The 24,691-nt window shown below is 40.9% G+C and overlaps 1 protein-coding gene across 5 annotated transcripts in view; it reads left to right on the top strand.

The window, feature by feature from the left end:
* The first annotated feature begins 3,426 nt into the window (after window positions 1-3,426).
* Window positions 3,427-24,691, top strand: part of syt10 (synaptotagmin X) — a 28,526-nt gene continuing 7,261 nt past the window's right edge. For 3 of the 5 annotated variants that reach the window (XR_002195955.3, XM_020042644.3, XM_010887225.4), the window contains exons 1-5: window positions 3,427-3,707; window positions 6,610-7,018; window positions 10,996-11,557; window positions 23,359-23,479; window positions 24,063-24,234. Coding sequence is in view for 4 of the 5 variants with exons in the window: in XM_020042644.3 (XP_019898203.2) it covers window positions 3,506-3,707; window positions 6,610-7,018; window positions 10,996-11,557; window positions 23,359-23,479; window positions 24,063-24,234 (1,466 nt within the window). In the remaining variant the exon portion in view is untranslated. The remainder of the gene's footprint in view (window positions 3,708-6,609; window positions 7,019-10,995; window positions 11,558-23,358; window positions 23,480-24,062; window positions 24,235-24,691) is intronic. The other 2 variants (XM_020042645.3, XM_013140161.4) reach the window with 2 other exon arrangements.

The following is a 24,691-nucleotide window of genomic DNA, read 5'->3' on the forward strand; positions in this document are numbered from 1 at the left end:
CTGCCAGAGCCCTACAAAATGACCTCCAGAGGTATGCATATTTCTGACCAAACTGTCAGAAACAGACTCCATTGGGGTGGCATGAGGGCCTCTAGTGGGACCTGTGCTCACAGCCCAGCACCGTGCAGCTTAGGTGGCATTCGCCAGAGAACACCAGAATTGGCGGGTCCGCCATTGGCCCCTTGTTCAATTCACAGATGAGAGCAGGTTCACACTGAGCACATGTGACAGATGTGAAAGACTCTGGAGATGCTGTGGTGAATGTTATGCTGCCTGCAATATCATCCGGTTTTAGCATGACCGGTTTGGTGATGGGTCAGTGATTGTCTGGGGAAGCATATCTTTGGAGTGTCGCACAGACCCACACGCGCTAGCCAACGGTACCTTGACTGCTGTTAGGTACCAGGATGAAGTCCTCTGACCCATTGTCAAACCTTATGCTGGTGCAGTGGACCCTGGGTTCCTCCTGGTGCAGGACAATGCCTGGCCTCCATGCAGTTCCTGGATGATGAAGGCACTGATGCCATTGATTGGCCCCTGTGTTCCCCAGACCTGAATCCAATTGAGAACCTCTGGGACGCTATGTAAATTTGACGCCACCAAGTAGAGCCACAGACAGTCCAGGAGCTCACCGATGCCCTGATCCAGGTCTGGAAGGAGATCCTGCAGGAAACCATCCGCATCCGTCATCTCATCAGGAGCATGCCCAGACGGTTGTGCATACCGGCACGTGGGAGCCATACACACTACTGAGTCAAATTATGAGTTATAAGTTGGAACAGCCTGTGATTTCAATTGTTTACTTTGATATTCGGTGTGAGTTTGACTCCAGCCCTCAATCAGTTGGTGATTTTGGTTTCCATTGGCTGTTATGTCATTTTGTTCTCAACAAATTACACAATGTATACTAAAGACTTTGATCATTGATATATTTTGTTTATCAAGATCCGGTGTGTGATTTAAGAGTTCCCTTAATTTTTTTACCACTATATATATATATATATATATAGTCCCACTAAGTGTAAAACAGATGGGATGGTGTATTGCTGCAGAATGCTGTGGTAGCCACGCTAGTGTGCCTATTCAAGTTTGCCTTGAAGAGTAAATAAATCACCAACAGTGTCACCAGTACAGCAGAGTACCCCCACACCATCACACCTCCTCCTCCATGCTTCAAAATGGGAACTACACATGCAGAAATTATCCATTCACCCACTCTGTGTCTCACAAAGACATGGTGGTTGGAACCAAATATCTCACAAATTTTCAGGATGGATTTCCACTAGTCAAATGTCAATTTCTTGTGTTTCTTGGCTTAAGCAAGTCTCTTATTATGGGTGTCATTGAGTAGTGGTATCTTTGCAGCATTTAGACCATAAGGCCTGAATCACAGAGTTACTTCTGAACAGTTGATTTTGAGTGTCTGTTACATTAACTCTTTGAAGCATTAATTTGGGCTGCAATCTGAGGTTCAGTTAATTCTTTAGGGTTTAACTCTAATGAAGTTATCCTCTGCAGCAGAAGTTACTGGGTCTTCCGTTTCCTGTGGTGGTAATCATGAGAGACAGTTTCTTCCTTTCAAATATCTTGACATTTTCCAGATTGACTGACCTTCATGTCTACTACTACAGTAGGCATAATGATAGTTGCATGTATACCAACCCTACTGTGTCACAACACAATTGATAGATTTTTTTTAAGGGAAAAAAATCCCATAAACTAACTTTTAACAAGGCACATCTGCTAATTGATATGCATTCCAAGTGACTACCTCATAAAGCTGGTTGAGAGAATGCAAAGAGGATGCAAAGCTGTCATGGGTGTATACTTTGAAGAACAGTATGAAATGTATTTTGATCTGTTTAAGACTTTTTTATTCATGATTTATTCACAATTCAAGGCACACTTGAAATGGTAGACCTTGACATGTGTCCTGGTTAGGAGATAATAAACGTTATTCGCTTCACCTGTGAGTGGTCAAAACATTATACAAAACATTAAACATCAGTACACAATCCATGCATGGACCTGACTGGTAGTGAATGTTGCTGTGACATAGAGAACAGAAAATAAGAAAAACAAGTGGAATACTCTTACACATAGAAATCAGCGCTGTCCTTAAACAACCCTTGGGGCACAATCAAGGACATTTTCCTAGAATGTTCCACTTACAGTCTGTCAGAACGTGGTAGGGTCTACCCATCAGCCAACTAGTTCACAAACAAATATGTCTGTGTGTGTGTGTGTGTGTGTGTGTGTAAGCGAGACATCAGCAAACATTGATAGAGGAATTTATTTCTCCCAGAGAACTGGCTCAAAATGAATGTCCTGTTGTCTAGGTGACCACCTCCTTGTTGCCTCCTCCATGTTATCTTCTGGTCATGGGTTTGTCATTTGAATGAAACGCACAGATATGTTCCTTGGTTGCGTTTCCGAACACAATTTACTACTGGGAAAAGGTTTCAAATACACAATTGGCAATCGATCACTACTGTAGTGATGAAATAAATGCATTAATAAGATAAAACTGACACATGCACATATAATTGCATGGAAATTAATACTGATTAAAAAGCTAGCCCTACTTTTTTCATGGTTTTGTGGCTGTGAAATTCATAGAACTATTGCATTTATTCAAATATTTAAAATAATTAAGTTTGGGCTGGCGTATATAAATGTTTTACCATGTCACTCTAATGTATGATACTGTTTTTAATTCGCCCTATCACCTTTGACTCTTTTGGTAATTCTGTTGGCGAATTAACATTAGATGGACATTAACACATTGCTTCGTATTATAATGTATGATACAGAATCAATGTCCATCAAGTAAGGTTCATAATTAAAATAAAAATATTATTTGCAGCTGCACACTCAATGTCTTTTGGTCAGCAGCCCTCATCATGATCCTTACAGCATCTTATAGGGATTTTCCGATGGATCTGGCGGCTGAAAAGCCAACTGAGGTCATTAGGTAAGTGACAATGTCCACACACTAAGCATCAACTTAATGATTTCCTGTTTGGAAACGACGCAAAATGACACTGATTCCTATGAGGAAACGATCGACTGAACAAATCTTCAAATATTTAATAAGTTGTGAGTTCTAGGGCTGTACATTTGGTTATGACAAATTTGGGGAAGAGCAAAGGAGGGGTTATTAGCAGTTGTCACTATTGAAAAGTTGCGGCGCTAAGGCAAATTCATAATGTTCAATGTACTTTTTAGAATTCTGATGGACATGTGTGGATTGCACACAAGTCAAGCATCAGGCTATTGGCCAGTTCATAGTGTGCAATTCCTACCGTCCGGTCTTAGTTAACCGCGGCTTCCATCCTATTGGCCAGTAGCTCGTGGACGCCAAATGCGAATCCCTTTTGTTCAAACGGAAGAAGCGCGCGGGTAATCAGTCTCGGCATTGCGCAGTGGATATGGATGTGGATGCCTCGTGCGCTCTGATCTTTGGCGTGGAGAGGCTGCACTCAGCGGCGCACAAGGTGGCCAAATGAATCACAGCCCTCCAGGCTCGTCCAGCGTCCAATGGCTTAACAGGAAAGACATGAGTGTCCGAACGGAGGAAAGCATCAGCTTGTGCCAAAGGGCCCTTCAGATCGTTACGGAACTCTGTCTAGCGGGCCATGTCGATCGAGAGAAATGTTCGGATATATTTCCCTTGGAGAGCAACATACCAGGTAAAGGGAGCAGAGGTAAATAGGACAATATCAATGTTTTTTCCTCTCCCCCCTCGAAGCTATCCCTCTGTCATGGTGTGTTCCCTAGGGTTGTATACGTTAGTCAGATCTCTTCGCAAAACAATCGATCTGCTGCAAGTGGTTGTGTAAGATAATAGTTGAAATAGTAAAGAGTTAGCAGTTAAACTTTGCATGATTTAAAGCGTTCACTTGAAGCTTTGCAATGCTTAGTAGGCTATTCATATAAGACTCGCTACAGTGTCGAACTAGAATAACTTTAAGTTTCGGTTGTGTCCTTTTGTCGTACTGAGGTATGCGCAACAGGTGAAGCATCTGTGTCTGCAGAGGAAAAAGACTGCACCTGTTGCAGCAGCAGTTCACGTTCGTTTTTTCCTTTCATTGTGCTTGGCTTGGGCGTGTGCAGTTAGTGTGACAGTTACAGAGAACGATAATAGACTGTTGAAAGAAGACGCTAAATATTTAGAAAGAAGACGCTAAATATTTTGCAATCATTAATTTAAATAGTCAAACGTCTGAAATGGGTCATAATTGCTGGCTATCCCAATAACCCAGTCATTGTGGATTCCCTCTGTCAAATAAATCAATTTAGTAGCTTTTTTAGGTATCTTACGTAATTGTTCAAATATTGTACACTGATGAATGCGGTTTTATTCTATGGTACAGCTTGGCTAATATGTTAAAACAGTTAAATGATGCACAGATGATTTTTGTTGGTCGACTAAATAATTACACACTGTTTCAAATTACTTATTTACCTGATATCTGCTAAACCTACCTATTGGGGTAATTGTTTACCCTGAATATAAGGATATTTGCGGAATTAAAAAGTAACCCTTGTTTTTGTGAGACAGAATAACAGAGTAAGAACACCAACAAGCATGTGACATTATGCAGTTACATCAGTAAGAAGGAATAAATGTTCTGCACATTGTGTCTTCCGCACATACAAACCCATGTGCCCACTGGAATGCATAATGCATTCAGTAATAGTCTCGCTATAGCCTAAAGCTTGATTTGTACCTAAAGCTATTACTACCGTTCAAAAGTATGGGGTCACTTAAAGTTTTCTTGTTTTCCATAAAAATATTTATGAAATTAGTTTGAATAGGAAATATAGCTAAATTAATGGGAAATATAGTAATTGACAAGATTAGAAATAATGACTTTTAATTTAAATGAGTATGTTCTAACTTTGCTTTCATCAAATAATCTCCATTTGCAGCAAATACAGCCTTGCATAACTTTGGCATTCTAGTTAATCTAAAGACATTTCACCCCATGCTTCCTTAAACACCTCCCACAAGTTGGAATGGCTTATTGATGGGCACTTCATATGTGCCATACGGTCAAGCTGCTCCTTGCTCAACAGTTCAATAGGGTTGAGATCAGTGACTGTGCTGGCCACTCCATTACAGACAGAATACCAGCTGACTGCTTCTTCCCTAAATAGTTCTCGCATAATTTGGATATGTGCTTTGTGTCATTGTCCTGTTGTCGGACAAAACTGGCTCTAAACAGGCAAAGGGTATGGCATGGTTTTACAATATGGACATATAGCCTTCCTTCTTCAAGATCCTTTTCACCCTGTACAAATCTCCCACTTAAATCACCACCAAAGCACTCCCAGACCATCACATTGCCTCCATCATGCGTGACAGATGGGGTCAAGCACTCCTCCAGCATCTTTTCATTTGGTCTGCTTCTCACAAGTTTTCTTCTTTGTGATTCGAACGCCTCAAACTTAGATTTGTCTGTCCAAAACACCTTTTTCCAATCTTTCTCGGTCCAGTGTCTGTGTCCTTTTGCCCATCTTAATTTTTCTATTTATTGGTCAGTCTGGCTTTTTCTTTGCAACTCTGCCTAGAAGGCTAGCACCCCAGGGTCACCTCTTCACAGTTGCCCTTGAGTCTGGTGTTTTGTGGGTACTATTTAATGAAGCTGCCAGTTGAGGACCTGTGAGGCATCTGTTTCTCAAACTACTGTAGACACTAATGTATTTGTTCTCTTTCTCAGTTGTGCACCAGGTCCTCCCACTCATCTTTCTATTTTGGACAGTTTGCGCTGTTCTGTGGGAGTAGTACAGAGCATTGTACAAGATCTTACGTTTCTATGCAATTTCTTGCATGGAATAATCTTATTTTATCATAACAAGAATAGACTGATGACTTTCTGAAGAAAGTTCTTTGTTTCTGGACATTTTGATCCTGTAATTGAACCAACAATTGCTGATGCTCCAGATACTCAACTAGTCTAAAGACCAGTTTTATTGATTTTTTAATCAGCACAACAGTTTTAAGCTGTGCGAACATAACTGCGAAAGGGTTTTCTAATGATCAGTTAGCCTTTTAAAATTATAAAATAAGATAATCAAACACAATGTGCCATTGGAACACAGGACTGATAGTTGCTGATAATGGGCCTCTGTATGCCAATGTTGACATTCCATTTAAAAGCATCCGCTTCCAGCTACAATAGTCATTTACAAAATGACCAGTGTCTGCATTGTATTTTTGATCAATTAAATTGTTTTTTAATGGATTTTTATTTTATTATTTAAAAGAATAAGAAAATGTCTAAGTGACCCCAAACCTTTGAATGGTAGTATATACAGTCGTTGCAGAGGATGGGATAGTAGTTTCTGAAAATTTTATTGACAACTTGATCAAATATTACAATACATATGTCAGTCCTGTCTTTGTGACTGTCTACAATTGAAGCTGTAATACTTTCTAACATCCTCTTACCTTTACCAAACAAGTACATTTACAGCCTCCTCTTTTACAGCTTGCTTTCTCTCTTTTTTTCTGTGTCTTGCATGTTTGTCTGTCACACTCTGGTCATTGCTTGCTCATTCTCACTCTTCCGCACCTCTCTCGTTGTCTGTGGTCATTCCTAGACATCTCTGTCAGTCTCCTTGCTGTCGTCGTCGGTTTCTGTGGGCTCGCCCTGTTGGTAGTCTCTCTCTTTGTCTTTTGGAAGCTGTGCTGGCCCATCTGGAGAAGCAAAGCACTGTCGTCCCATGCCGACAATGGTCACCGTGTCGGGTTCCCAGAAGCCCCTTCACCAGCCCTCCCGCCCATCATACCCCATGAAAAGATGGCAGCTGTGGAGGGAGAGAAGAAGCCGACTGTGCCAGGGACAAAGGTGAATGGGCGTAGCAGCTCTATCAAGCTTCTGGAGGCAGCCATGAAGATCAGCCAGACATCCCCAGATATCCCTGCAGAGGTGCAGATGGCCCTGAAGGAGAGGTTTGGCCAGCAGGCTAAAATCCAGAGGCAGACAACAGAGCCCACCTCCTCCTCCAGGTAACGATAGTTTACCTTTGTCTCTGGGTCTCTGAACCCTTAAAGCCATACATTTTGGAGTGCAAGGATTTATGTGATCAACTCACATGTATGTGAGTTAGGCCCAAGGTTGTATCTATGAGGGATATGAGGGATGTACTACTAACTTTTCTCAGTCTCCTCCAGTTTTAAATTTTAGGAGGAGATGAGGTCCTGGTCCACACCTGCAGATTACCTGGTTTGGGGGGCCCGTTGCTGTCCCTGTCCTTGTCCACATGGTCATACTTCTGACCTAGTCTAAAATCAAATAGACTCTGGATTTAGCCCAGATAAATTTATTATTCCAATTGGACTCTTAATATCTCAACCCGGCACAGCCAGAAGAGGACTGGTCACCCCTCTGAGCCTGGGTCCTCTCTAGGTTTCTTCCTAAAATTCGACCTTCTTAGGGAGTTTTTCCTAGCTACTGAAATTCAACACTACTGTTGTTTGCTCCTTGGGGTTTAAGGCCGGGTGTCTCTGTAAAGCACTTCGTGACAACTGCTGTTGTAAAAAGGGCTTTATAAATACATTTGATTGATTGATTGATCTAGCACACCCGAAATACTGAGGTCATGAGTCTAAGCAAACCTCCACTCCACATTCTCAAAATGCCTAAATGCTGTGTACACACGAGTATACTGACATTTCACTCATATTGCAAACTTTCTGCCTATAAAGCCATTTTGCACAGATCCCCATATCATCTAACTTTTTGAAGCTAGGAAAGTTTGAGCATGATTGAAACATCCAGGTTAGATTACACAACAGTGTATCTTCCTTGGCAATATCTAACATTTCTTCCTATCCTCATCTTCTCCAGTACCTTCCCAAAGTTCAGCTTTGTTTGGTTAAATCTTTTCATTTTCCATTGATTAAGTTGAAAGGAAATTCAGGGCCAATCACTGAATAGATATAAAATAATGTCTTTCTACCCTTTTAATTCCCTGACATACACATTCAAATTTAGATTCAGTGTAAATTTAGGTAAACTGAAATGTAGACAATTAATTATCACCACTGTCAACGCTAGTTAGGTTCCTTTGATGAAACGACAAGACAAGAAGGTTTTCAATGGTGCCAGTTAGATACAAAGCGTTAGCTAATGCTTATGTTAGCCAGCCAACCAGCCAACCAGCCAGCCAGCCTTGGCTGACTTGACTGGCATAATATCACTAGATAGTTTAGATATTTAGAGATGAATGACACGAGCAGATTACGCAACAGTTAGTGTCTCTTGCTACCCATCATGCTTGGCTTCTTCATTAGCAGTCTTTGACTAACATGCATGGAAGCTTTGTCTCACCTCAAGCAACACTGTCAAAAAGACTGACATGGGTGCAAAATGTCATTATTTGATTTTTAACTATGACAATGCAAAGATTTTATGAAATCAAGATCCCTACCTGGCTGGCTTCACAACACAAGTCATCACAAATTTAAAAATAGAAATATTTTATTATTTCTTGTCAGCTCATCACTTATCAGTAGATATGGGCATGGTTAGGCTATATGTATTCACATACCTGTGCATACATGGTGGGGGGTACTTAGACTCTTTCAGGCAAGTGACACTGAACCTTTACTCAAAGTATAGCCATGACCATTTTTTAATTGACAGTTCATTTTGTGACGAATAACCTTAAAATGGCACAGAATAAAATAGAGCGTCAGGATTCATGCTCGGACGCCAAGGAAGCGCTCCCATGGTCCTCATCAAGGCGACAGCACTCCCCCTTGCCATTCGCACACACAAGCCCTGTAATCACCCAGGGCAATGTCTTGCATTGGGCAGGCATGAGTCACGTTACCATGACAACGGTGGTAAGCGAACCCGGTAATTAAACAATCAGCTCCTCTTCTTTGTTTTCGGGGACTGTGTTTAAACTAGCGTGTCTGTAATTAGCAGTGCCGCAGGGTGGGAACTGACATGCTGCGAGGCACGGGTCCTACAGAGCCACAATGAGCAGCTGCACTGCATCTCCTAAAGGAAGCCATTATTGACAATTGCTTTACTTTGTCATTAGGAAAAGTTGATTAAATTTATGAAGCCTGGGACTTTATGAATTACACACTGAAGAGAGGTGAAAAGGTCAAATGTGAAATTACATGGGGGGACGCCTTTCCCGACTTCAGAAGAAATTATGGCAGCTCTATCAACATGTTACCTTATATCTCCTGGAAACATGCTGCTCAGTGCTTTCACAGAGCATCTGGCTTCTACTAAAGAACAAATCTAATCCTGAGACAAGCAAGGGGTACATTTATAATACACCAAATTAAGGATAATCAGATGAAATACTGCGAGAATGCATATATGTTAGAAGACATGATCAATGTGTTTGTGTGAGATCTCATGGGAGGAGACGCTTGGTGTCACTCTGGGCCCCAGGGCAAAACTAGGAGGCTTTGCAACCATGTGACTTCTGAGCAGGTGATTACCATGGAGAAGTGCAACAGATACATTCTGTTAGTATTGATCCTAAAAATGTAAATGGAATAATCCTCTCTGACAGCTACATCAGCATTCACTGCTTACGCATTGTGCAGACATGCTGTACACACAAACGATGACAAGTGTTTCACTACAACTGACGTCAGCAAACAGACAGATCTCACTTGAGACTCTTGGCAAGGATTTGTATTCAGTCTTTCCGGTGAGCCGGGTCTTGACTCCTGTCACCAAGAGGAAATAACTCAGCTGGGTTCCAACCACCACTTCACTTAAAATGCTTAAAAATGATTGATCAGGCTCTGATCTTGTCAACTATTGGTCATCAGTACTGTCAGGTGCAGCAAAGAAAGGAATAAACAATGGTTGAGGGGTGGTAACAGATTAACAGTTTCCCTTGTAGTTTTGATAACTATTATAACTATCATTGTAATGAATAGTCTAAATTGTATACATAATCCAATATAATACAGCTGAGATACCTGGTGGCACGTATTGTAGGGTTTGTATGGGTATCTCTTCACAATCCCTTTGTCTACAACAAATTCACAGAGATGCACAGTACTGTACAGAGCCATGATCACATGGAACTCTGTTCCATCCTCAATTACTCAAGCAAACAGCAAAATGACCTTTAAAAATTGATTTTAAAAAATGCCACCGTGCCGCATAACTAAGACTGGGAAGAAACAGATACACATCTAACATACTCTACAGATTTTCTTTTAGTGGCATTGTTTTCTGAATGTGTGGGACTGTTCTGTTCTATCAACGCATCAGTGTTTTGGGGATCCCAGGAAGAGTAGCTGCTGCTTTATAACCAACTAACTTGTAAATAAATAAAAGTGCAATGGCAAAGACCATTAAATACATGCAAGAAAAGGGCTACTTCTTAAATGAGGATGAAATATAATGTGATGTTTTTTATAATTCATATGTATTTCCCAGGTTTTTATCATATGTATCAATGCTAACACTGCCTGATTTTTGTCATCATCCTTTTAGTGTCAGTGGGGGGTTACAAGTTGCTAAGTGACAACCAGGAGTAGTAAAGACCATTGTTGAAAGGATGAAAGTCATTATCAATGCCTGGAACTGGGCTCAAGGTGTCCCAGTTAATGTTATTTTCCAAAAGAAGTCCTTAAAAAAATATAACACTATGTCACATAGCTTCTCAGTTTCTTGAATCCAGTCATGAATTTCCTTGACCGGGTTGATGTAAAAGCTAGTAACGTCTTTATATTTGACCCTGAAAGAACGGATTGACTAGATCTAAGTGTAAATGTCTTCATCACAATACTGCTAGAACGACAAAAAATAAATAAAAAACTTCAGAAAAATACTACGAAAAAACAATGTCTAACGTGGTAGACACCCTCACAACCACTCTAATTTCATCTTCTTGATGCTGTTGGTTTCAAACATGTCAGTAAGATTCCATACTTCTCTCTCTGAGTCTTTGAAAGGTACAGTGTAGATGACTGATCAAATATTCCCTTTTCAATAGGCACAATTCATTCAGGCGCCACCTGCCACGGCAGATGAATGTTACAAGTGTGGACTTCAGCATGGACGCGCTTCCCATCCGCCAATCCTCCACAGTAAGCATTGGTCGCATTAAGCCTGAGCTCTACAAGCAGAAGTCAGTCGACTCTGAGGATGGAAACAAAGAGCCTGTGGAAACTTGTGGGAAACTGAGTTTCTCGCTTCTCTACGACTATGAGGAACAGGCACTGGTGGTCACAATCCTTAAGGCTCTGGAACTGCCAGCCAAAGACTTCACTGGCACCTCTGACCCTTATGTCAAGATCTACCTGCTGCCCGATAGAAAAAAGAAGTTTCAGACACGTGTCCACCGCAAAACACTTAACCCCACGTTCGATGAGGCTTTCTGCTTTCCTGTGGAGTACGACCAGCTGTGCAACCGCAAACTGCACTTCAGTGTCTACGACTTCGACCGATTTACCAGCCACGACATGATCGGTGAGGTGGTGGTGGACAACCTTTTCGAGCTTTCCGACCTCTCAAGGGAAGCGGTGGTGTGGAAGGACATTCACACTGCAACCACGGTGAGTTTGTCGAGTCTCCTTCATCTATGATCGGTGATAATCAGTAACTGTATGTCTTGGTCAATAAGCTTGTCCACCAAATTACATAAATGCAAATGATGGATTCTGTTGGGGTTCTGTGCTGCACTTGATCTAGCTTATTAGGGAAATGCTTGACAATACCCTTTGTTTTCAAATCTAAGTGAATAATTTGATTAGGTGCGGCTTGACATCCTGGAATGATCCTCACCGATCACAACTGGTGGGTTGCAGGGGCCTGTGTTGCATAAGCCCTTTGTCAGGAGCAGTGAATTTAGCCAAGCACTCACACAGCAGAAAGCTGACATATACAGTGGGGAGAACAATAGGTAGTCGTTGTACAGTACAAATCACTTATTATAATTTCTTTAGCCAAATACAGTGGGGAAAACAAGTATTTGATACACTGCCGAATTTGCAGGTTTTCCCACTTGTATGATTTTTAAGTAAATAATTTGCATTTTATTGCATGACATAAGTATTTGATACATCAGAAAAGCAGAACTTAATATTTGGTACAGAAACCTTTGTTTGCAATTACAGAGATCATACGTTTCCTGTAGTTCTTGACCAGGTTTGCACACACTGCAGCAGGGATTTTGGTCCACTCCTCCATACAGACCTTCTCCAGATCCTTGAGGTTTCGGGGCTGTCGCTGGGCAATATGGACTTTCAGCTCCTTCCAAAGATTTTCTATTGGTTTCACTCCAGGACCTTGAGATGCTTCTTACGGAGCCACTCCTTAGTTGCCCTGGCTGTGTGTTTCGGGTCGTTGTCATGCTGGAAGACCCAGCCACGACCCATCTTCAATGCTCTTACTGAGGGAAGGAGGTTGTTGGCTAAGATCTCGCGATACATGGCCCCATCCATCCTCCCCTCAATACGGTGAAGTTGTCCTGTCCCCTTTGTAGAAAAGCATCCCCAAAGAATGATGTTTCTACCTCCATGCTTCACGGTTGGGGTGGGGTTCTTGGGGTTGTACTCATCCTTCTTCTTCCTCCAAACACGGTGAGTGGAGTTTAGACCAAAAAGCTCTATTTTTGTCTCATCAGACCACATGACCTTCTCCCATTCCTCCTCTGGATCATCCAGATGGTCATTGGCAAACTTCAGACGGGCCTGGACATGCGCTGGCTTGAGCAGGGGGACCTTGCGTGCACTGCAGGATTTTAATCCATGACGGCGTAGTGTGTTACTAATGGTTTTCTTTGAGACTGTGGTCCCAGCTCTCTTCAAGTTATTGACCAGGTCCTGCCATGTAGTTCTGGACTGATCCCTCACCTTCCTCATGATCATTGATGCCCCACGAGGTGAGATCTTGCATGGAGCCCCAGACCGAGGGAGATTGACCGTCATCTTGAACTTCTTCCATTTTCAAAAAATTGCACCAACAGATGTTGCCTTCTCACCAAGCTGCTTGCCTATTGTCCTGTAGCCCATCCCAGCCTTGTGCAGGTCTACAATTCTATCCCTGATGTCCTTACACAGCTCTCTGGTCTTGGACATTGTGGAGAGGTTGGAGTCTGTTTGATTGAGTGTGTGGACAGGTTTCTTTTATACAGGTAACGAGTTCAAACAGGTGCAGTTAATACAGGTAATGAGTGGAGAACAGGAGGGCTTCTTAAAGAAAAACTAACAGGTCTGTGAGAGCCGGAACTCTTACTGGTTGGTAGGTGATCAAATACTTATGTCATGCAATAAAATGCCAATTAATTATTTAAAAATCTTACAATGTGATTTTCTGGATTTTTGTTTTAGATTTCGTCTCTCACAGTTGAAGTTTACCTATGATAAAAATGACAGACCTCTACATGCTTTGTAAGTAGGAAAACCTGCAAAATCGGCAGTGTATCAAATACTTGTTCTCCCCACTGTACCTCAGCCTCAAACACTGCCATGGGCCTAAATCTGCCTTTTCCTCAACTTTCAACCTTCTCTGACTTGTTTATGATAACCCTGTTTTAATTGAGCACACCCACTTCTGCCCACTACTTCTGCCTTGGTTAGATTATTTCTGTTCATTAACTCCACACCAGCCATTTATTAATATTAATTCCTTTTCTGGGGGTATTTATTGGCTAGGTGGATAGAAAACTTGAGAATGCATTTTCCGCAAAGCTGATTCATTTATGGCAAATTTGAGTCCTGACCTAAACAGGTAAAACTTGTATGCCGTTTCTAGAATTCCAAGACTTTGGATGCTCAGCCCAAAGCCAGTAGGTTAGTCTGGTGACATAATAGTTCTTGTTTATGTGCACTTTGAGATTAACATTGTTAGATTTATTTTTGTAAATTCATGTCATGAATTCTGTAATGTTTCTTAACAGGGGAATCCATTTTTACTTGACAGAAATCAAATGATTTATGTTTTTGTATGTTTACTTATTTTCTTGTGTGTTTTTCTAACTGATCTATCATTTACCTCAAAGTCCAACACTGATTTATTTTCATCGGAACCCCTACCAACTATGTGATTAACAAACATCCTGCCCACCCATCCTCAGTAATTGATTGAAAGGCCAGATTGTTAAAAGCGGTTCTTTACTGAAATATGTGTTTATACCCGTTTTGGGTGCCTGTATTATTTGTATTCAGGTGCAGGAACTGAAACAAGTACCAGTTCTCAGTAAGTCTTTCAAGCATGACAATCCCATTAAAAAATGTACTTGTCACTCGTAAGAATTGCGTCTGATGATAATACCTTGATAAATTGTGCTCATCTGTTTTTTAGCTGTTATAGGGTTCTCAAATGCTAAATCTGACATCCCCGTCAAAGCTCAATGGTTCACATGGGCTTCGGCCCGATAGTGAAATGAACTGCACTGAGAACAACCTAAATACCTTGTACCCGAAACACCAATAATAAAAGCACAACCAAGTGTATCAACAATTTCCTTGAATTGTCTTTGGCTGGTGCATTTTCATTAGATACAAATATGATATCATTTATGAAAAGGTTTTGATATATTGGACCATTCAATGATCTGGGGCTAGATTAAAAGCCCAGCCCTAATGGTCAATTGGACTTGACTGGTAAACTAAGTAACATAATTAACTTTCACATTATACGGTTTAGATGGGTTAAAGGAAGGCCGTGAGCTCTTAGGAACTGCCCTAGTAAACGGCCCTGGTGTTTACAACATATAGTAAGTCCTTAGGAATTGTTACGTAATGTTTATTATGTGTAGCATCCATTCATTTAGCTTACGGCTACTTTGAAGATGGTGGTTAGAAAACGTACAGTTGAGGTTTATAGTTTTTTTGATTGCAGAGACACTATGAAATGAAAATGGGGTCACACCTAATGAGCACAGCTGTAGTCTTTTTAAAAAACCTGTAATTTACACACAATTTCTATTCTAAGCAAAACATTTTACCAACAGTAGATACAAAAACACAAAACTCAGTTGAGTTATGGAAAATCTTGGAAGAAATCAGTCTGTATATCAAAATCTCCTTCATCCTCCTTCCAGTGGACACACAAATCTACTGTACTGTACTGCATTTTGTTACAATAAGCCTTGGGTCAACAACAGGCAGCTGACATACTGAGAATTGATGATTGTAGCTTGCAGCATGTAACAATCCTTTGAGCGTGACTGGGAGCTAAGAGCTGACAACAAAAATATACTTCTGCCAAACTGTTTGCCACTAGTGGCAATAAATATTTATGTGGCCTACTGTTAATTCAGCAAACGTCTCCTGGTTCTATGGTTACCTTATGGACCCTTTATAGTAGTCTTGCTTTGATCCACTCTACAGAACTTCTGAGCGGTGTAGGCAAAAACAATGTTAACAACCTGGGAATGTGGTTTTCGGTACTTTCCAATTAGATTCTCCCCGACTCTAGTATACAGCTTCGGAAATAATTAAGAGACCACTGCACCTTTTTCTTTCCTTTCCAAAAAAGTGGAAAAGTAAGGTTTTGAGTCAGGAACAGAAGGGTTAAAGAGACCACTGCAAATTGAACGCTTCTGTTCCTCACTCAAAACTTTCCTTTTCAACACAATATGCTTTGCCCCACTCATTTGGTCTACATTTCAGTTCTTATTTGTCTCTTCACACATTTATATAAAGAATGACCCTCTTCAGGAAGGATTGTTGGCATATTTGACTTTTTGTATCTAAAAGCTTCATTGAGAAACAATTTGTGAAAGTGAACATACTTATTAGATTTTGACGTCACCCAGGCCTCTTTACATTGCTACCAAGAATATATGGGTCACATGAAAGGTTTAAGCCTTTTCAATAACAAATTCTTCCAAAAATTATTAATATTGAAACATACAGTACTACACCGATCAGCCATAACATCATGACCACTGACAGGTGATGTGAATAACACTGATAATCTCGTTATCATGGCACCCTTCAGTGGGTGGGATATACCAGGCAGAAAATGAACATTCTGTCCTCAAAGTTGATGTGTTAGAAGCAGGAAAAAGGGTGTGTAAGAAAAGAAGTGTAAGGATCTGAGCAACTTTGACAAGGGACAAATTGTGATGGCTAGACAACTGGGTCAGAGCATCTCCAAAACTGCAGCCCAAAACTGCTGCTAACGTCTTGGTGCCAGATACCACAGCACACCTTCAGAGTTCTAGTGGATTCCATGGCTCGACGGGTCAGGGCTGTTTTGGCGGCAAAAGGGGGACCTACACAATATTAGGCAGGTGGTGAAAATGTTATGGTGTATTTTAATGCCTTTCATTTGGCAAATTCTTTTAGGTATGGTGTTAAATTACAGATGTGTAATTAAAGTTCAGAGGGGGATCTCTGCCAAATACTACTTGATCTTATTTTTTTTTAATGATGACAAATGTTGTGACCAAATACAACTTGAGTTTTCGTACAACAAATGCGCCCCCCTTCCGAAATCCAGAAGTCTATTTGAATGTGGCTCTACCTTGAACTATTGCCATTGCTTTGTCTGCGGAAAAACAAGGGCATGTTAACTGTGAGCCCCATCAGGAATTTAGCCATTTCTACCAAATCTTGAAAGTTGAGGAATATGATAAATATATTAAATAGATGAATTTTCACAGTTGCGGCAAGTGTGATTTCCCATTTCCCATTTTCTCCCTAATGTAAAACAGTGAATATGTTAAAATGTTCAATGTCAGTAACTTATTTTTGACCAAAGTTGCTCTTTTACTCAGAAAGGCAGTATAATGCTGCATTGGGGTATTCATTTCTGATATACACACAGACATGACAACAAATTGAAAGTGAGTAATTGGCATAATTATCCCCATCCCAACATTTTCATGTGAGTTTGATTTGATTGAGAAACCAGGAGGGCAAATGACAGAGAAAATATATATTACAGTACTAACCAGAATTGTCTGTTTGGTCACAACACAGGTTTTGCTCCTTAAACAAATGACAAGATAAGTTGAAATAGCCTTTATTTGCTTTACAGCCTGTTAAGGATTTGTTAATAGAATACTGTTTGATTGAAATACTACACAAAAATATAGACTATACAGAGCAACTACTGATTCTTTATTTGCAGTAATGAAGGCACCATCACATGAGCACAAGTTGGTCAATGCAGTCCATAGCGTAAACGACTGCCATCAGACTGACCTAGATCCACTGATTTACATTTAACTTACACTCACTTACACTCACCTAAAGGATTATTAGGAACACCTGTTCAATTTCTCATTAATGCAATTATCTAATCAACCAATCACATGGCAGTTGCTTCAATGCATTTAGGGGTGTGGTCCTGGTCAAGACAATCTCCTGAACTCCAAACTGATTGTCAGAATGGGAAAGAAAGGTGATTTAAGCAATTTTGAGCGTGGCATGGTTGTTGGTGCCAGACGGGCCAGTCTGAGTATTTCACAATCTGCTCAGTTACTGGGATTTTCACGCACAACCATTTCTAGGGTTTACAAAGAATGGTGTGAAAGGGAAAAACATCCAGTATGCAGTAGTCCTGTGGGTGAAAATACCTTGTTGATGTTAGAGGTCAGAGGAGAATGGGCCGACTGATTCAAGCTGATAGAAGAGCAACTTTGACTGAAATAACCACTCGTTACAACCGAGGTATGCAGCAAAGCATTTGTGAAGCCACAACACGCACAACCTTGAGGCGGATAGGCTACAACAGCAGAAGTCCCCACCGGGTACCACTCATCTCCACTACAAATAGGAAAAAGAAGCTACAATTTGCAGGAGCTCACCAAAATTGGACAGTTGAAGACTGGAAGAATGTTGCCTGGTCTGAGGAGTCTCAATTTCTGTTGAGACATTCAGATGGTAGAGTCAGAATTTGGCGTAAACAGAACGAGAACATGGATCCATCATGCCTTGTTACCACTGTGCAGGCTGGTGGTGGTGGTGTAATGGTGTGGGGGATGTTTTCTTGGCACACTTTAGGCCCCTTAGTGCCAATTGGGCATCGTTTAAATGCCACGGCCTACCTGAGCATTGTTTCTGACCATGTCCATCCCTTTATGACCACCATGTACCCATCCTCTGATGGCTACTTCCAGCAGGATAATGCACCATGTCACAAAGCTTGAATCATTTCAAATTGGTTTCTTGAACATGACAATGAGTTCACTGTACTGAAATGGCCCCCACAGTCACCAGATCTCAACCCAATAGAGCATCTTTGGGATGTGGTGGAACGGGAGCTTGGTGCCCTGGATGTGCATCCAACAAATCTCCATCAACTGCAAGATGCTATCCTATCAATATGGGCCAACATTTCTAAAGAATGCTTTCAGCACCTTGTTGAATCAATGCCACGTAGAATTAAGGCAGTTCTGAAGGCGAAAGGGGGTCAAACACAGTATTAGTATGGTGTTCCTAATAATCCTTTAGGTGAGTGTATATTAATTGTAGTTCAGAGTGACACATAAAAATCTATTTGTATGGTTTGGAAAATTCCATTACATGTTCTGATTATTTTTGTTAGGAATCTGTCTTCCTGATGTTATTGCCTTCTATCATATTATGCACTGGTGTGATCGGTTGTATGTAGGTTGTTTTTTGTTACTTCTTATACGTAGCTGTGAGAAATGTAGGGTGCTGGGTCCTCCAGTTTCAGCCTCATCACCCCAATAAGTCAGTTTTATCTTTGTGACTGCTATTCGTGCCACTGATTAGCGAGTCCAGCGTTAAGCACCCCCTGATCAAGATATCAACAGGGCATTGGAAATGTATTGAGACCCCCTTCACTTGTCTACAAACAAAATGCTCCATAAATACCAAATAAAACAACACGATTTATGGAAACTGTTGCAAATTTATAGAAAAAGATTAAATCAAATCTACATAAGATAAAGGTGCTTTGTTGAAGCACCTGTGGCTGCAATTACAGCCTGATATTTTCTTGGGTACGACCCTACAAGCAGCGGCTATGGTATGCCTAACTGCTTCTATAAACAGGTAACAACATGTCGTGCCTGTTGTATACGATCTCATAGATCACCCAGCAGCCAGTGTAATGCAGCGGCTCCCAGAAGTATTTAACCCCCACAGACCACATTTTATGGTGCTTCAGTTTTGCCACTGATCTACACAAAAGGGTCCATAATGTTTAAGTGAAAACTAAAATCAGAAAATAAATTCCAAATATAAAACAGAAAATAATTTATTGCATAAGTATTCACACCATTCCTATGAATGCAACCAAGTCACGTAATTAATTCAATTGGGGTCCACCTGTGTGCAATTAAGTGTTTTCACATGATTTCAGGTTAAATACAATTCCGAACAACAACTAAATCATGAAAACAAAGGTGCATCCAAAGCAAATCCTACATAAGGTTATTTATAAGCACCAGTCAGGAGTAAGATACATAAGAACATTTCCAAGGCATTGAATATGCAACCTTACCACTCAGGAATTACATACGTATGGATCTATTTTGTAAATTGCAATTAAATTCAGTATGAACATAAATTGGTTTCATTTAGCTCACTATCAACATATCCCCTGTGCCATTGGTCCTTAATGACTGGCTATTACACTGCTCCTTAACGTTTTGCAATTATGTTGGTCCTTAACGTAATCAGTTAAAAATTAAATATGCCTCATTACAAATAACATTTACGGTAATGATTAAGGTGAATTTAGGGTTAAGGTTAGGTAACACAGTACTGAGATGTAGAAAGAGTTCAAAAATGTTTTCACCAAAGGGCTCCTTCCAACTTGATGTGGCTTGAGCAATTTTGCAAAGAATTTACAGAAATTGCTGTGTCCAGATGTGCCAAGCTGGTTGAAACTTATCCAAATACAATCATGTCTGTGATTGCTGCCAAACGTGTCTCTACCAAATATTGACTAAAGGGGATGAATACTTATGCAATATAGTTTTTTCTGTTTTGTATTTGTAATTCGTTTAGAGCAATTTGTAGCTTTTATTTTTCTCTTTGACATTGTGGACTTTGTGTTAATCATTGGCAGAAAACTTATAATTAAACCCGTTTTCATTTTATGTTCAAATTTGATATTTAATTTGGAAAACAACTGTATGACAGCAGCGTGCCAAAACAAAACATACCCTTGTCGTGCCACAAATGTACTTGAAGGTGAAATATATATGTATTGTACTTTTTAACCTAATTGTCCTGGGCGATATTTACGTTGTTATGCCTTTCAATTTGTGTCTATACTATAGGTTAAAAACAAGGCAGAGTAATATAGCCAGAAATAAGTTATCGGCATATTACGATCATGACTGGTTTGAAATTACTGAGTTTTTAGGAGAGGGTGGGGGTTTTGTGCTCTGGAACAAACCATGACTTTCTTATGTGAGGATGCACTGTTCTCTCTTTTCTAATAGGCATGAATCAGTTGGCACACTGGGAATAGATTTCAGATGGATAATCATGTGACCAGAGTGGCACATGAGTGACAATGGAAGACTGCTCAAAAGTACAGTGGGGAGAACAAGTATTTGATACACTGCCGATTTTGCAGGTTTTCCCACTTACAAAGCATGTAGAGGTCTGTCATTTTTATCATAGGTACACTTCAACTGTGAGTGACGGAATCTAAAACAAAAATCCAGAAAATCACATTGTATGCTTTTTAAGTAATTAATTTGCATTTTATTGCATGACATAAGTATTTGATACATCAGAAAAGCAGAACTTAATATTTGGTACAGAAACCTTTGTTTGCAATTACAGAGATCATACGTTTCCTGTAGTTCTTGACCAGGTTTGCACACACTGCAGCAGGGATTTTGGTCCACTCCTCCATACAGACCTTCTCCAGATCCTTGAGGTTTCGGGGCTGTCGCTGGGCAATACGGACTTTCAGCTCCTTCCAAAGATTTTCTATTGGTTTCACTCCAGGACCTTGAGATGCTTCTTACGGAGCCACTCCTTAGTTGCCCTGGCTGTGTGTTTCGGGTCGTTGTCATGCTGGAAGACCCAGCCACGACCCATCTTCAATGCTCTTACTGAGGGAAGGAGGTTGTTGGCTAAGATCTCGCGATACATGGCCCCATCCATCCTCCCCTCAATATGGTGCAGTGGTCCTGTCCCCTTTGTAGAAAAGCATCCCCAAAGAATGATGTTTCCACCTCCATGCTTCATGGTTGGGATGGTGTTCTTGGGGTTGTACTCATCCTTCTTCTTCCTCCAAACACGGCGAGTGGAGTTTAGACCAAAAAGCTCTATTTTTGTCTCATCAGAACGCATGACCTTCTCTCATTCCTCCTCTGGATCATCCAGATGGTCATTGGCAAACATCAGACGGGCCTGGACATGCGCTGGCTTGAGCAGGGGGACCTTGGGTGCGCTGCAGGATTTTAATCCATGACGGCATAGTTTGTTACTAATGGTTTTCTTTTAAACTGTGGTCCCAGCTCTCTTCAGGGCATTGACCAGGTCCTGCCGTGTAGTTCTGGGCATCATTGATGCCACACGAGGTGAGATCTTGCATGGAGCCCCAGACTGAGGGAGATTGACCGTCATCTTGAACTTCCATTTCCTAATAATTGCGCCAACAGTTGTTGCATTCTCACCAAGCTGCTTGCCTATTGTCCTATAGCCCATCCCAGCATTGTGCAGGTCTACAATTCTATCCCTGATGTCATTACACAGCTCTCTGGTCTTGGCCATTGTGGGGAGGTTGGAGTCTGTTTGACTGAGTGTTTGGACAGGTGTCTTTTATACAGGTAACGAGTTCAAACAGGTGCAGTTAATACAGGTAATGAGTGGAGAACAGGAGGGCTTCTTAAAGAAAAACTAACAGGTCTGTGAGAGCCGGAATTCTTACTGGTTGGTAGGTGATCAAATACTTGTCATGCAATAAAATGCAAATAGTTATTTAAAAATCATACAATGTGACTTTCTGGATTTTTTTTTTAGATTTCGTCTCTCACAGTTGAAGTTTACCTATGATAAAAAATGACAGACCTCTACATGCTTTGTAAGTAGGAAAACCTGCAAAATCGGCAGTGTATCAAATACATGTTCTCCCCACTGTATCTCAAGCAAGAGTTCTGGCATTGCACTGCTTTGCAGTTCTGGAGCAGGGTTGCGATACACTGCAAAGGTTGATGCAAATTGTTTTAGCACTGTCAGGGGTTGGTAGATAGAATGTTGTACAGGATGACCTTGACGCATTACTCTGTAGCACGTACATGGGGTGAGATGGACGCCTGCAAATCTAGATTCTGCGTGTAATGCAACTGGCAAAATTAGGTGAGATTTTACTTCTTTCAGAGACAAGACGCCTCATCTTGGTTCTTTGCCAGATAATGAGGACGTGTGACAGATGCTTCCTGATTGAGCAAGCAGTGTGATTAGTTACAGAAGAATGGCTTGGATAGATCTGCATTTGGAGGACATGTCCCTCGGTCTTCGACTGTTCAGTGCCAACTGGTAAAACCTACTAGTAAAAACTAGTAAAAACCTAGTAAAATTGAAAGACCCATTGCCGTCCCTGTCCAAAGTCCTCCTGGCTGTGTTGCAGATCAAGACAATACCTGACGATTTCAGCTGCCACTATGCCACACCTCCCCCTCCCCTGTGTTGTCCCTGTCCTTGTCCATCTGGTCATGCTTCTGACCTGGGCTAAGTTTAAATAGACTCTGGACTCACCCCACGTGCATTTATACATTTTTACAATTTGTACTCTTAATATGTTCACCCGTCACAGCCAGAAGAGGAATGGTCACCCCTCTGAGCCTGGGTCCTCTCTAGGTTTCTTCCTAAATTCCTGCCATCTTTGTGACAACTGCTGATGTAAAAAGGGCTTTATAAATACATTTTATTGATTAATTGATTGAATAATAAGTAACCATTTTTTTTTTTTTGGAAAGCTTATGAAATCGGACCTGCAGGCATCTTAGGACTGGGTGACATTCTGAAAGAACACACAGGTTTATTTCCAACTATGTCAACACACTAAGCAAAGATCACCTCACCACAACCAGCCTCCCAGTCCTCTGAATAGCCAATAAAATGTAATATTTGGCGTGTCACCTTAGGGGACTTTTTATTGACAAGGGTTCAGTGTCACTGAAAGCACATTGCATCAGTACATCACACAATGTTCTTCAGTGCCTCATCTCTCAAGTCTTTCCATCTGGTTCCCTTTTGTCAGACCCCAGTACAGTATAATTAGGCCACATATGCACTAAATTGAGAAAATCAAAGTCCTCTCTTTGTTTTGAGGAGCCCTCTCTGTGTCTATACCTTGTCTAAAACAATTGGGTGTAATTGCTTTCCTAAAGCAGTTCTACTAAAGCAACAAATAAATACACTCTCCTGGACACAGCGTTCTTGTCTTCTCTGTCTTACTACAGGAAAGTGTGGATTTGGGGGAGATCATGTACTCTCTATGCTACCTGCCCACTGCAGGACGGATGACCCTGACCGTCATCAAGTGTCGAAATCTAAAAGCTATGGACATTACTGGCTCCTCAGGTAACATAACAACAAAACTCTCACATATCAACCCCAGTAACACTGAACCAATGCTTGTATTTTGGTTGATAACTTTGTAATGTTCCTAATGAGTTGTGTGGTTGCCCACATAGATACAGTATTTTAAGATGAATGCATTAACTGTAAGTTGCTTCGGACAAGGCTACCTGCTAAATAACCAAAATGACAAATGTAATTTGTTGGGTGTTGAAACTGGTTCTCTGTATAACAATGTACTGGAAGTTATGGCTGAAGGCACACAGCTCATAACACAGGCTGGCGATGATACGTTTTACTAGCATTCATATCATATACATTTAAGTATCGCATTGTAATCACAGATTTATGTATACTAAGATACATATTCCCCTGAGTCCAGGCTGCATAAAAAAATAAGGAAAACCATTCTATGAGGAAGAATAAGAGATGACAATGAGATACTTCTTTCATGATGCGTTTAATGTAATAATTTAAGAAGCACTCGACCTCAACCCTTTATTCAGCTCTAATGAATGTTTGAATTCTCTCTTATTCTGCAATCTGCACAAACTACATCATGTTGAATGCTATTTCTTCCACACAGATCCCTATGTAAAGGTTTCTCTGCTCTGTGATGGACGGAGACTGAAGAAGCGGAAAACCACCACCAAGAAAAGCACACTGAACCCGGTGTACAACGAGGCCATCATCTTTGACATCCCCCCGGAGAACGTGGAGCAGGTCAGCCTTTCCATCATGGTGATGGACTATGACCGGTGAGCACCACTATTTGTTAGTAAAACAAAACACCACAACTGTTGTGGTCAAGTATGTTTGTATTTGAACACATAACATTTTAAAACACTTGTGTCCAGGTTTGGGGAGTATAAGTGCCACAAAAACCTGTAACCATCATGTTAACAACCTAAATATGGGTATTAGATTCAATATATTTTTGTAAAACTAGATGACGTCTTCTTGGATTACATTTATTCAGAGGGTTCGTAATGACATCGAGATTTCCAAATGGCTTTCAAATCAGCATTAAATGAAGGCGGAAACAACTTATGTAGCTCTACAACTGTGGCCCTTGGATATTTCTTTGCCTCTTAAACTATCATCCACACTGAGCGTGGGGGCGAGATGCACCTGCGTCCTCTACCAGACTTACTGCTGTTTCACTGGTTTTTTTGTACTCGTTTATTATTGCCCTTATAGCAAGAGGTGGTATAT

The sequence above is a fragment of the Esox lucius genome, chromosome 23 (genome assembly GCF_011004845.1).
Source record: "Esox lucius isolate fEsoLuc1 chromosome 23, fEsoLuc1.pri, whole genome shotgun sequence".
Classification (NCBI taxonomy): Eukaryota; Metazoa; Chordata; class Actinopteri; order Esociformes; family Esocidae; genus Esox; species Esox lucius.